This window comes from Bombina bombina, chromosome 10, assembly GCF_027579735.1.
Source record: "Bombina bombina isolate aBomBom1 chromosome 10, aBomBom1.pri, whole genome shotgun sequence".
Classification (NCBI taxonomy): Eukaryota; Metazoa; Chordata; class Amphibia; order Anura; family Bombinatoridae; genus Bombina; species Bombina bombina.
The window spans coordinates 37,418,977-37,432,994 of NC_069508.1; the positions used below are offsets into that span (position 1 = coordinate 37,418,977).

A 14,018-nucleotide genomic window follows, 5' to 3' on the forward strand; every position below is an offset into this window, starting at 1 on the left:
TGTGCAGCTGTACAAAGGGGAGAGGTATGCTTATCAGCCCCATCGCCACTTTTCATCCAAGAAGCAGGACCAGGATGAAAGACCATTTTCTAGGTTCTGCTGGTACTCCGGTTACTTAACCTCTATCTGAATCTTCACTAACTGTCTAGCTCATCGATTACTAGCAATATGTACTTTACAACAATGATTGAAGGTCCAGGCTCGACTAACTTGGATGCCATTGGCACCCTGGTGCTGCTTCTTGTATAAAGAATGGTGAGGGCTGATAATTGCACCTCTCCCCTTTGCACAGCATGCTCAGCCTGCACTGTCCCTTTAAACAGAGGGACTCCAATTGAATCCTACTAAATGTAGTTTTAAAACAATTATTAAAACAACTTGGAATAGCTGTTCAGTGCTAGATCAGATTGATGTGTAGTATGATCATAGATTAGACCCTGCAATATTATACCCTGCTCAATAGCAAAATTCACAACTCTGAAATAAAAGGCTGCCTTTATTTAGGATTGCCTATTCTCAAACATACCTTTGGTGATGCTTAAAGTGTTGTCGCCACTGGCAACAAAGTCATAAAGTGCGAGGAACAGGTTGGGGTCACTCTCAGTGGCGCCGAGAAGGTTTTCCTTGGAGCTCCAACGTATGGCATCGTTAAGAGACTGGGGTTCAGCGTCACTGCCGTAAGGACGGTGCAGAGCTTCTGGGAAGAAAGGGAGATTAGATGAATCCATATCACAAATGTATGACTTAAAGGGACATTATACACATTTTTTCTTTGCATAAATGTTTTGTAGATGATCTATTTATAAAGCCCATAAAGTTGTTTTTTTTGCTTATTTTTAAATAACATTTCTCTGATTTTCAGACTCCTAACCAAGCCCCAAAGTTTTATGTGAATACCGTCAGCTACCTTCTCCAGCTTGCTCCTGTTTGTGTAAAGGGTCTTTTCATATGCAAAAGAAGGGGGAGGTGGGGGGAGTGTCTGATATTTCCCACTTGCAGTGGGCTTTCCAACAACCTATTCAACAGAGTTAAACTGGAAGCTTCTAAGTAAGTTTTTAAACCATTTTATACTGGATTTTTATATCAGTATCTGTGCATCTTATTCTTTATAGTAGTGTCTATTACATGCAGTTATATGAAAATGAGTGTATACTGTCCATTTAACTCAGCAACATACTGCATTAGTGTTGCAGTTCCAGATTTACAAGATAAAGCAACTAAAGACTAGAAGGGGGGGGGGGGGGGTAATAATTTTCATTGGTTATTTTAGGAACAGTATAATGTAAAATTGTTTGTCTCTTAAAGGGACAGTCTAGGCCAAAATAAACTTTCATGATTCAGATAGAGCATGTAATTTTAAACAATTTTCCAATTTACTTTTATCACCAATTTTGCTTTGTTTTCTTGGTATTCTTATTGAAAGCTTAACCTAGGAGGTTCATATGCTAATTTCTTAGACCTTGAAGCCCACCTCTTTTCAGAATGCATTTTAACAGTTTTTCACCACTAGAGGGTGTTAGTTCACGTATTTCATATAGATAACACTGTGCTCATGCACGAGAAGTTATCTGGGAGCAGGCACTGATTGGCTAGACTGCAAGTCTGTCAAAGAACTGAAAAAAGGGTCAGTTTGCAGAGGCTTAGATACAAGATAATCACAGAGGTTAAAGGTATATTAATATAACTGTGTTGGTTATGCAAAACTGGGGAATGGGTAATAAAGGGATTATCTATCTTTTAAAACAATAAAAATTCTGGTGTAGACTGTCTCTTTAATGTGTTTCCAATATTTTGTTAAACCAGCACCAGAGAATAAAATGCATGATAAATTGTTCCTTTATGTATATTTTTGCATATGAGATAGCTGTTTTTTGTTATTGTTTATTTGTTCTTCAAAACCACAGGTTATTAAAATGGTCTGAGCTGGCAGGGAATTTAGACTTCCTTATCTTATCTCTGTCTGTACACCAAAGAACAATACTTAGAGAGAACAATTGAAAATGAACATTTTATTAATTCTCTCTCCTACCCCCAACTGTGATGTAATTCCTTTGCTGGCTACATTTACACAGCTTTTCTATATCCAATACTTTATTGAAATTTACAGTTTAGGTTGGGTATACCACGGGCAAAATCAGCTATTTCAAATTCAAAAATAAAGGTAATTGGGTTAGTACACTCCAACAAGTAAAATGGATAACTGGGAACAAATTAAAGGGAAGTAAATATTACAGTACACTGTACCTTTAACTCTTGTTATCACAGACTATAATATACTGCTACACATTTTTTATATATTTATGAAATATTATATGAATGTTTGTTTGTTGCAATTTAGTATAAGAGGAATTGACAAATCTGTATACAATGTGTTTCATATGGATAAATAGAACAAAATATTAAAGAAAACAAAAAACAATGTAAAATAACAATAGCCAAATAAAAGGGTTTTATTATCTTTTCCTCTGTAGTTTTGGATGGGGTATTTCTCTTTATAAATGTGTACAATATAACTAATAAATACCAAACAAACAAAATGGATCAAAACATTGTCCCCACCTGAAAAAAGGACATTATGATATCTTAGCCCACCATAAACATGAAATCAATATAAAAGGTAGACCTGCACTCTGATTATGGGGTATTTTATTGGTACATAGTGTATAAGTGAACTACAGATATACATATTTAAAAGGAACATGAAACCCAAAATGTATTTCATGATTTGAATAGTGTACAATTTAAAATAAAATAAAAAAGTTTCCAATTTACTTTTATTATTAAATTTACTTAGTTCTTGGTATACTTTGTTTGCAAGAGCACTAGAGGGCAGCAGTGTTCCCAACACGTGCACATTACAGTGTACCTAGGTATGCACTTCAGCAATACCATGAGAATGAAAGCAAATTTGATAAGGTAATTTGGAATTTATTATATATTTTTTTTAATTATATGCTCTGTCTGAAACACATTATGCCCATTTAATGGGATGTTGCACACAAAAGTTCCATGGATACAAAAGAGAAACTAACATTTAAACATATCTTTTTGCATAAAAATATTATAGAAATTGTTCACATTTAGATTAAAACCAATTCCACAAATTCAGTGGCATATTTAGGTTTTGTCCTGCCCTGGGCAATTAAAATTCTGCTTCTATGAGTGTGCACGAGTAGCACAGTGTGCATATATAGTGCAGTGAGTGTGCACGAGTAGCACAGTGTGCATATATAGTGCAGTGAGTGTGCACGAGTAGCACAGTGTGCATATATAGTGCAGTGAGTGTGCATGAGTAGCACAGTGTGCATATATAGTGCAGTGAGTGTGAATGAGTAGCACAGTGTGCATATATAGTGCAGTGAGTGTGCACGAGTAGCACAGTGTGCATATATAGTGCAGTGAGTGTGCATGAGTAGCACAGTGTGCATATATAGTGCAGTGAGTGTGCACGAGTAGCACAGTGTGCATATATAGTGCAGTGAGTGTGCACGAGTAGCACAGTGTGCATATATAGTGCAGTGAGTGTGCATGAGTAGCACAGTGTGCATATATAGTGCAGTGAGTGTGAATGAGTAGCACAGTGTGCATATATAGTGCAGTGAGTGTGCACGAGTAGCACAGTGTGCATATATAGTGCAGTGAGTGTGCATGAGTAGCACAGTGTGCATATATAGTGCAGTGAGTGTGCACGAGTAGCACAGTGTGCATATATAGTGCAGTGAGTGTGCACGAGTAGCACAGTGTGCATATATAGTGCAGTGAGTGTGCACGAGTAGCGCAGTGTGCATATATAGTGCAGTGAGTGTGCACGAGTAGCACAGTGTGCATATATAGTGCAGTGAGTGTGCACGAGTAGCACAGTGTGCATATATAGTGCACAGAGTGTGCATGAGTAGCACAGTGTGCGTATATAGTGCAGTGAGTGTGTATGAGTAGTACAGTGTGCATACAAAGTCCAGTGAGTGTGCATGTATGTGTGGGTGTAGTGAGACTCAAAGTTCTGCCCCCCTATGCCAAAATACGCCCCTGCACTAATTAAATCCAATTCCTATTAATGGTCATTGACTAATATAGACAAATCTATTGGTAGAGGACACACCACTGTTTACTCAGGACATGAACAATAATTTGTCAGAAAAGTAAATACATTTTGAAATATTTTCTAAAGATGAAGAAAATAATTGACTACAATGTCCCTTTAAGACCAAACAAGGGATGATCTGGCTACCTACAGTATCACCAAACACACTAGTCCTAAAAAGAACATTATTCATGGTGAATCGGTTAAGCCAAACTGCATTCATACAGGAGTCTGTCTCCAAATGCAGGGAATCCCCAACTAAATATTGTCTATAATTTAAGAAGCTAAAAGTATGCCGTAAGGGTGAGAATAGACGGTCACTCAGAAGTGGACCCATATGGGTGAGAAGAGACGGTCAGACAGAAGTGGAGCCATAAGGGTGAGAAGAGACCGTCAGACAGAAGTGGAGCCATAAGGGTGAGAAGAGACCGTCAGACAGAAGTGGAGTCATAAGGGTGAGAATAGACTGTCAGACAGAAGTGGAGCCGTAAGGGTGAGAATAGACTGTCAGACAGAAGTGGAGCCGTAAGGGTGAGAATAGACTGTCAGACAGAAGTGGAGCCATAAGGGTGAGAAGAGACGGTCAGACAGAAGTGGAGCCATAAGGGTGAGAATAGACTCACTCAGAAGTGGAGCCGTAAGGGTGAGAAGAGACTGTCAGACAGAAGTGGAGCCGTAAGGGTGAGAAGAGACTGTCAGACAGAAGTGGAGCCGTAAGGGTGAGAAGAGACCGTCAGACAGAAGTGGAGCCATAAGGGTGAGAAGAGACCGTCAGACAGAAGTGGAGTCATAAGGGTGAGAATAGACTGTCAGACAGAAGTGGAGCCGTAAGGGTGAGAATAGACTGTCAGACAGAAGTGGAGCCGTAAGGGTGAGAATAGACTGTCAGACAGAAGTGGAGCCATAAGGGTGAGAAGAGACGGTCAGACAGAAGTGGAGCCATAAGGGTGAGAATAGACTCACTCAGAAGTGGAGCCGTAAGGGTGAGAAGAGACTGTCAGACAGAAGTGGAGCCGTAAGGGTGAGAAGAGACTGTCAGACAGAAGTGGAGCCGTAAGGGTGAGAATAGACTGTCAGACAGAAGTGGAGCCATAAGGGTGAGAATAGACTGTCACTCAGAAGTGGAGCCATAAGGGTGAGAATAGACTGTCACTCAGAAGTGGAGCCGTAAGGGTGAGAAGAGACGGTCAGACAGAAGTGGAGCCATAAGGGTGAGAAGAGACGGTCAGACAGAAGTGGATCCATAAGGGTGAGAAGAGACGGTCAGACAGAAGTGGAGCCATAAGGGTGAGAAGAGACGGTCAGACAGAAGTGGAGCCATAAGGGTGAGAAGAGACGGTCAGACAGAAGTGGAGCCATAAGGGTGAGAAGAGACGGTCAGACAGAAGTGGATCCATAAGGGTGAGAAGAGACTGTCAGACAGAATTGGATCCGTAAGGGTGAGAAGAGACGGTCAGACAATAATGGAGTCATAAGGGTGAGAATAGACAGTCAGACAGAAGTGGATCCATAAGGGTGAGAAGAGACAGTCAGACAGAAGTTGAGCCATAAGGGTGAGAAGAGACGGTCAGACAGAAGTGGAGTCATAAGGGTGAGAATAGACTGTCAGACAGAATTGGAGCCGTAAGGGTGAGAAGAGACAGTCAGACAGAAGTGGAGTCATAAGGGTGAGAATAGACGGTCAGACAATAGTGGAGTCATAAGGGTGAGAATAGACGGTTAGACAATAGTGGAGTCATAAGGGTGAGAATAGACTGTCAGACAGAATTGGAGCCGTAAGGGTGAGAAGAGACAGTCAGACAGAAGTGGAGTCATAAGGGTGAGAATAGACTGTCAGACAATAGTGGAGTCATAAGGGTGAGAAGAGATGGTCAGACAATAGTGGAGTCATAAGGGTGAGAATAGACGGTCAGACAATAGTGGAGTCATAAGGGTGAGAATAGACGGTCAGACAATAGTGGAGTCATAAGGGTGAGAATAGACGGTCAGACAATAGTGGAGTCATAAGGGTGAGAATAGACGGTCAGACAATAGTGGAGTCATAAGGGTGAGAATAGACTGTCAGACAGAATTGGAGCCGTAAGGGTGAGAATAGACGGTCAGACAATAGTGGAGTCATAAGGGTGAGAATAGACGGTCAGACAATAGTGGAGTCATAAGGGTGAGAATAGACGGTCAGACAATAGTGGAGTCATAAGGGTGAGAATAGACTGTCAGACAGAATTGGAGCCGTAAGGGTGAGAATAGACGGTCAAACAGAAGTGGAGCCGTTTGCCAGACATGACCGATATAAATAAACTGCAGACAAAGTCAGACAACAAGATCCAATGTTTCTAGGTCCCTAAATACCCAGACCAGATTTATTTTCTACCACATTACCTTATCCATGTGATGTAATTGCAGACAAACTAAAATAACCAATGAAATACTGACATTTATAAGTCGTATCATCCCTTCATGCTTTTAGTGTCACAACAAAAGTTTCTTTTAATAGACTCATTTGACCTCAACAGCACAAACTAAGATAATTTAATTAGATTACAAAATAACTGTGCAAAATATATTAAAGGGATACTAAACCCAATTTTTTTCTTTCATGATTCAGATACAGCAAGCAATTTTAAGCAACTTTTAATTAACTCTACTAATCTTTCTTCCTTCTTTTGATATCTTTATTTTAAAAGCAGGAGTGAAAGCTTAGGAGCTTTTAGGTTCAGCACCAGGGTAGAGCTTTCTGATTGGTGGCTAAATGTAGCCACCAATCAGAAAGCGCTATCCAGGGTGCTGAACTAAAAATGGGACTTGGAAAAGCAACAATTTTCAGAGCTAAATTACATAAAAGGGAGCAAAATAAATAATGAAAGTATATTGCAGAGTTGTTTTCATTGCACATAACTAAGCATTTTATATAAAAATCTGAAGGTCTGTACTGCTCAACAAATCTGTTTAAAAATTAGGAGCCAGGTATATTTTTAGGAGCCAGACAGAGGTAATTGCATATAGATATATGGAGAATAACTCAAAAAGTTAGGCGCCATGGATAAAATTCTAGGAGGCAGTGTCTACCTGGCTCCTGGGTTTATCGAGCACTGCTGTACAGTATTGCCCTTTACGCTTCATGATTTAGATTGTAGTGCTCTCCCAGGACCGTTTGAGTGGGAGCACCACCCGGCTGATTGTATGGACCACCCGGCTAAAGATTTAGGCAATATTAAGCTAAAATGAGCGAATATTGAAAATGTTCAAATCATCAATAGATTTATGTTAAATTTATGCAATTAATTTGTGCTTTTGGATATTAGAAAATATTACACTTCCCACACCCGTCTACTTCATAACGCCACCCAGCTGTCAACATTTTATGTAGAGAACACATTGCTTTTTTTTAAATAAAAATGCCAATTTTAAAAGGGACAGTCTACACCAGAATTTTTATTGTTTAAAAAGATAAGATAATCCCTTTATTACCCATTCCCCAGTTTTGTATAATCAACAGTTATATTATCTATATGTATCTAAGCCTCTGCAGACTGCCCCCTTATTTCAGTTCAGACTTGCATTTTAACCAATCAAAAACAATGTTATCTATATGACACACATCAACTAACGCCCTCTAGTTGTGAAAAACTGTCAAAATGCATTCAGATAAGAGGCGGCCTTCAAGGGCTAAGAAAGTTACTTAAGAAAGTCTTCAACTTGCCTTCATATTTTTTACTTTTTGATTTACATAAAAATAGAAGTTAATAATTTACTAGGAAAAAAAACGTTATTTCAACTTCACTAACTTTTAATTCACAATGTGCTCAGGTCTATAAATGCACGTGACATTGTGTGATCTAAAGTGTTAAAGGGACCAACATTTTCCTTTCATGATTCAGATTGAGCGTGCATTTCTAAAAATACTTTTCAATTTACTTCATTCTCTTGGTAGCCTTTGTTTAAGGAGTAGTAATGCACGACTGTGAGCTAGCTGAACCCCACTGACAAGAAGGATATATGGGCAGCCACCAATCTGCAGTATGAGCCTACCTAAGTATATTTTTCAACAAATTATACAAAGGGAATGAAACAAAATTAGATAATAGAAATAAATTGGCAAATTATTTTAAATTGCATGCTCTATCTGAATCATGAAATAAAACCTTGCATTTCATATTCCTTTAAAGAATTAACATTGGATAAAACTTAGTATAATTTGCTAACATGATGCAGTATCCTAAGGGGAAAAAATGTCTATTAAGCAATAAGCACATTATTATCACAAAATGAAGGATATAGGAAATAAATAAAAAATCAAATTCTAATGTTCTTTAAATAAGAAGCGTCTTTATAATCTCTATAGATATTGTATGATAGGTAAATAAATTCTGTGCTCGCCTACAAACGTTTATGCCTCCCCAACGCACCTAACAAATCCCTGGCACCCCCAAACTATACCTGTGATGAAGAAAGCATTTTGTTTGGCAGCTTGGACCCAAATTGATGTGCTGATCATATGCTTTTTTCCATGTAAAGCACTGTGAGAGGGCAGGATAGGGCCAAGTAACATGACAAACGTACCACGGTACACGCTAGCAGTGTGGCATTGATCGGAACCAACTGAGAAGAAAGAGAAGGCTTGCCTGGCAAAGGAATGTGAATTGATGGGCGGGGATGGTAGGAGGTAGGCAGAGGTTGGGCGTCGGGTTACAAGCAGCGGCTTGCAGCACCAGCTGTTGTGCGTATGTGCTGGGAAGGGAACAACTAACTGAAAGCGTAAAAAACGTATTAAAGTGAACACATGGGAGTCAGACAGATGGAAGATTAGGCTGGGGAAATAATGAACGACTGTCAAGACGCATAAGGGGAAGAAATTATGCCAACTTCAACATGACATGAGCCTATATTATATACAGGGGGGGCACCAAGGGAATTTACAGCACATTTCCTTAAGGTTTCACTTGTGATTAAAGAACACTAAACAAAAAAATAAACTTTCATTATTCAGATATAGCATATGGTTTTTAAAAAAAAATAAAAACACTTTCTAATTTACTTTCATTATGAAAATGTTCACAGTCATTTTATACAGATTCAATACACCAGATGCTACTGAGCAGGGAGAGTCCACAACTTAATTCCTTACTGTTGGGAAATACAAAACCTGGCCACCAGGAGGAGGCAAAGACAACCCCAGCCAAAAGCTTAAATATCCCTCCCACTTCCCCTATCCCCAAAGTCATTCTGCCGAGGGAACAAGGAAAGGTAGGAGAAACATCAGGGTATAAAAGTGCTAGAAGAAATATAAAAAAGGGAGACGCATATCAAAACACAAATTACGGGCGGGGTCGTGAACTCTCTCTGCAAGGAAGGAAAGGAATTTATCTGGTAAGCATAAATTATGTTATCCTTCCATAAGGCAGGGAGAGTCCACAACTTCATTCCTTACTGTTGGGAAAACTATACCCAAGCTTCATAGGACATTGAATGAATAACGGGAGGGAACAGGGAAAAAAAAAAAAAAAAAAAAAAAAAAAAAAAGAGGGTGACCCTATTCTGAGAGCACCACAGCCTGCAAAACCTTTCTTCCGAAGGCTGCTTCAGTCAAAGCAAACACATCAAACTTATAAAATTCAGAAAAAGTGTGTGAGGAGCACCAGGTAGCCGCCTTACAAACCTGATCCATTGAGGCTTCGTTCTTAAAAGCCCAAGAGGAAGCCACTGCTCTATTGGAATGAGCCGTTATCCTCTCAGGAGGCAGTCATCCCACTGTCTCATAAGATAAGCTTCTCAACCAGAAAGATAGAGGAGTCGTAGTAGCCTTCTGCCCCTTACGCTTCCTCGTATAGATGACAAACAAAGAGGAAGATTGTCTGAATTCCTTAGTAGCCTGAAGATAGAACTTCAAGGCACGAACCACATCTAGATTATGAAGCAAACGTTCCTTTGCTGAAGGAAGGAAGGAAGGATTAGGACACAAGGAAGGAACAACAATTTACTGATTAAGGTTACGATTTGACACCACCTTAGGGAGGAAACATAGTTTAGTGCGTAAAACAGTTATCAGCATGAAAAACCAGATAAGGGGGGTCACAATGCAAAGCGGAAATCTCACAAACTTTGTGCACAGAGGCAATAGCTAACAAAAAAAAAACTTCCAAAATAACAATTTAATGTCAACAGTATGCATGGGCTCAAACGGAGCCTGCTGCAAAACACTAAGAACAAGACTGAGGCTCCAAGGCGGAGCCCCAGATCTAGACACAGGTCTGATCCTTGCCAGAGACTTAAAGGACTGCACATCCGGAAGCTCAGCCAATCTTTTGTGCAGTAACACCAACAGGGCCGATATCTGTCCCTTCCGGGAACTAGCAGATAATCCCTTCTCCAGTCTAATCTGGAGAAAAGCTAAAATTCTGGCAACCATAACCTTATTCCAGGAAAAAACATGCTCTTCGCACCAGAATAAGTAAGTCCTCCACACTTTATGGTATATACGAAGAGTAACTGGCTTATGAGCTTGAACCAATGTGTCGATAACACTCTCAGAAAACACTCTCTTGGCTAAGACTAAGCCTTCAATCTCCACACAGTCAGCCTCAGAAAATCTAGATTTTGATTAACGAAGGGACCCTGTATCAGCAGATCTCTGCGACAAGGTAACCTCCAATGAGGAGATGAGGACATCCCCACAAGATCCGCAAACCACGTCCTTCGCGGCCACGACGGAGCAATCAGAATCACTGATGCTCGCTCCTGCTTGATACGAGCCACCACACAAGGGAGAAGCGGAGGGGGGGAAAAAAGTCTAAACCTCCATGGTACTAATAAGGCATCTATTAGTTCCGCCTGAGGATCCCTCGACCAGTACCTGGGTAGCTTGGTATTGAGGTGGGATGCCATGAGATCCATCTCTGGTCCTCCACTCGCATATCTCTGCAAACACCTCGGGATGGAGAGACCATTCCCTTGGGTGAAAAGATTATCTGCTGAGGAAGTCCGCTTTCCAGTTGTCCACATCCGGAATATGGATCACTGACAACGTACATCTGTGAGTCTCCGCCCACTCCAATATATGAGATACTTCTCTCATCGCCAAGGAACTTCTCTGTCTCATCCGATGGTTGACGTAGGCAACCAAGGTTATATTGTCTGATTGGGATCTGATAAACTGGGACGAACCGAAAAGGGGACAAGTCTTAAAGGCATTGAAGATTGCCCAGAGTTCCAAAATATTGATCGGAAGGCGAATCTCAGGAACTTGTGGTGATCCCTGTGGATATTAACATGATACTTATAGTTCGGGTCTATGGTCATCATGAACTGACCCTCTTGAACCAAGGGAAGAATAGACCAAATGGTTGTCATTTTGAAGGATAGTACCCTGAGAAACTTTTATAGACACTTTAACCCCTTAATGACCAACGACGTATGGGGTACGTCCTGCAAAAAAATGCAGTTAATGACTAAGGACGTACCCCATACGTCATTGGTCTTTGAAAGCAGTGGAAGCGATCCTGATAGCTTCCAGCTGCTTTCATGTTATTGCAGTGATGCTTCAATATTGAGGCATCCTGCAATAACTGTTTTTAGCCATTCGATGCAGAGAGAGCCACTCTGTGGCCCTCTCTGCATCGGCTATCGATGGCCGTTATCGTTGGTGGGTGGGAGCTCATCCAGGGAGGCGGGTGGGCAGTCATTGGTGGAGGAGGGGGGAGGGATCTAGTGCGGGTGCGCGCGCGTGCACAAGAGCCGTGCACGCGCATGCACGGGCGCGCGCGTGCATGGGAGGTCTATTAAAACAGCATCAATATGCTGTAGATCTGGAGGGTGGGAGAGAGGACTGGGGAGGGTGGGATTTTAAAATCAAGGCATCTGGGAGAGGGTGGGGGTTGGATGTTGAGGGGGGGGCCAGCTACACTACAGAAATAAATAAAATATTTAATAAAATAAAAAAAACATTTTTAAATCTGGGTACTGGCAGTACCCAATAAAGGCAGAGGGGGGGGGGGTTAAAGAGCTGTTTGGGGGGGCTAAGGGGGGTCCTACACAGCAGAAGAATTTTTTTATTTTTTTTTAAAAAACTAAAAACCCCCAAAAAACTTTTATTTTAGTACTGGCAGACTTTCTGCCAGTACTTAAGATGGCGGGGACAATTGTGGGGTGGGGGAGGGAAGGGAGCTGTTTGGGAGGGATCAGGGGGTGGGATGTGTCAGGTGGGAGGCTGATCTCTACACTAAAGCTAAAATTAACCCTGCAAGCTCCCTACAAGCTACCTAATTAACTCCTTCACTGCTAGACATAATATACGTGTGATGCGCAGCGGCATTTAGCGACCTTCTAACTACCAAAAAGCAACGCCAAAGCCATATATGTCTGCTATTTCTGAACAAAGGGGATCCCAGAGAAGCATTTACAACAATTTGTGCCATAATTGCACAAGCTGTTTGTAAATAATTTCAGTGAGAAACCTAAAATTGTGAAATATTTAAAGTTTTTTTTAATTTGATCGCATTTGGCGGTGAAATGGTGGCATGAAATATACCAAAATGGGCCTAGATCAATACTTGGGGTTGTTTACTACACTACACTAAAGCTAAAATTAACCCTACAAGCTCCCTACATGCTTCCTAATTAACCCCTTCACTGCTGCGGATAATACAAGTGTGGTGTGCAGTGGCATTTAGCGGCCTTCTAATTACCAAAAAGCAACGTAAAAGCCATATATGTCTGCTATTTCTGAACAAAGGGGATCCCAGAGAAGCATTTAAAACCATTTGTGCAATAATTGAACAAGCCGTTTGTAAATAATTTCAGTGAGAAACCTAAAGTTTGTGAAAAAATTTGTGAAAAAGTGAACATTTTTTTTTTTATTTGATCGCATTTGGCGGTGAAATGGCGGCATGAAATATACCAAAATGGGCCTAGATCAATACTTTGGGATGTCTTCTAAAAAAAAAAAAAAAAAAAAAAAAAAAAAAAATTATATATATATATATATATATATATATATACATATACACACACACATGTTAAAGGATATTCAGGGATTCCTGACAGATATCAGTGTCCCAATGTAACTAGCGCTAATTTTGAAAAAAAGTGGTTTGGAAATAGCAAAGTGCTACTTTTATTTAGTGCCCTATAACTTGCAAAAAAAGCAAAGAACATGTAAACATTGGGTATTTCTAAACTCAGGACAAAATTTAGAAACTATTTAGCATGGGTGTTTTTTGGTGGTTGTAGATGTGCAACAGATTTTGGGGGTCAAAGTTTGAAAAAATTGTTTTTTTTTTCCATTTTTTCCTCATATTTTATAATTTTTTTAATAGTAAATTATAAGATATGATGAAAATAATGGTATCTTTAGAAAGTCCATTTAATGGCGAGAAAAACAGTATATAATATGTGTGGGTACAGTAAATGAGTAAGAGGAAAAACAGAATTTATGCTTACCTGATAAATTACTTTCTCCAACGGTGTGTCCGGTCCACGGCGTCATCCTTACTTGTGGGATATTCTCTTCCCCAACAGGAAATGGCAGAGAGTCCCAGCAAAGCTGGTCACATGATCCCTCCTAGGCTCCGCCCACCCCAGTCATTCGACCGACGGACAGGAGGAAATATATATAGGAGAAATCATATGATACCATGGTGACTGTAGTTAGAGAAAATAATTCATCAGACCTGATTAAAAAAACCAGGGCGGGCCGTGGACCGGACACACCGTTGGAGAAAGTAAATTATCAGGTAAGCATAAATTCTGTTTTCTCCAACATAGGTGTGTCCGGTCCACGGCGTCATCCTTACTTGTGGGAACCAATACCAAAGCTTTAGGACACGGATGAAGGGAGGGAGCAAATCAGGTCACCTAAATGGAAGGCACCACGGCTTGCAAAACCTTTCTCCCAAAAATAGCCTCCGAAGAAGCAAAAGTATCAAATTTGTAAAATTTGGCA

General features: G+C 40.3%; 1 protein-coding gene across 2 annotated transcripts in view; it reads right to left on the bottom strand.

Moving 5' to 3' along the window:
• The window catches only part of ABL2 (ABL proto-oncogene 2, non-receptor tyrosine kinase), a 162,900-nt gene that overhangs the window by 74,923 nt on the left and 73,959 nt on the right, over positions 1-14,018 (bottom strand). For both annotated transcript variants that reach the window (XM_053693962.1, XM_053693964.1), the window contains exon 2: positions 527-697. In XM_053693962.1, coding sequence (XP_053549937.1) covers positions 527-697 — 171 coding nt within the window. The remainder of the gene's footprint in view (positions 1-526; positions 698-14,018) is intronic.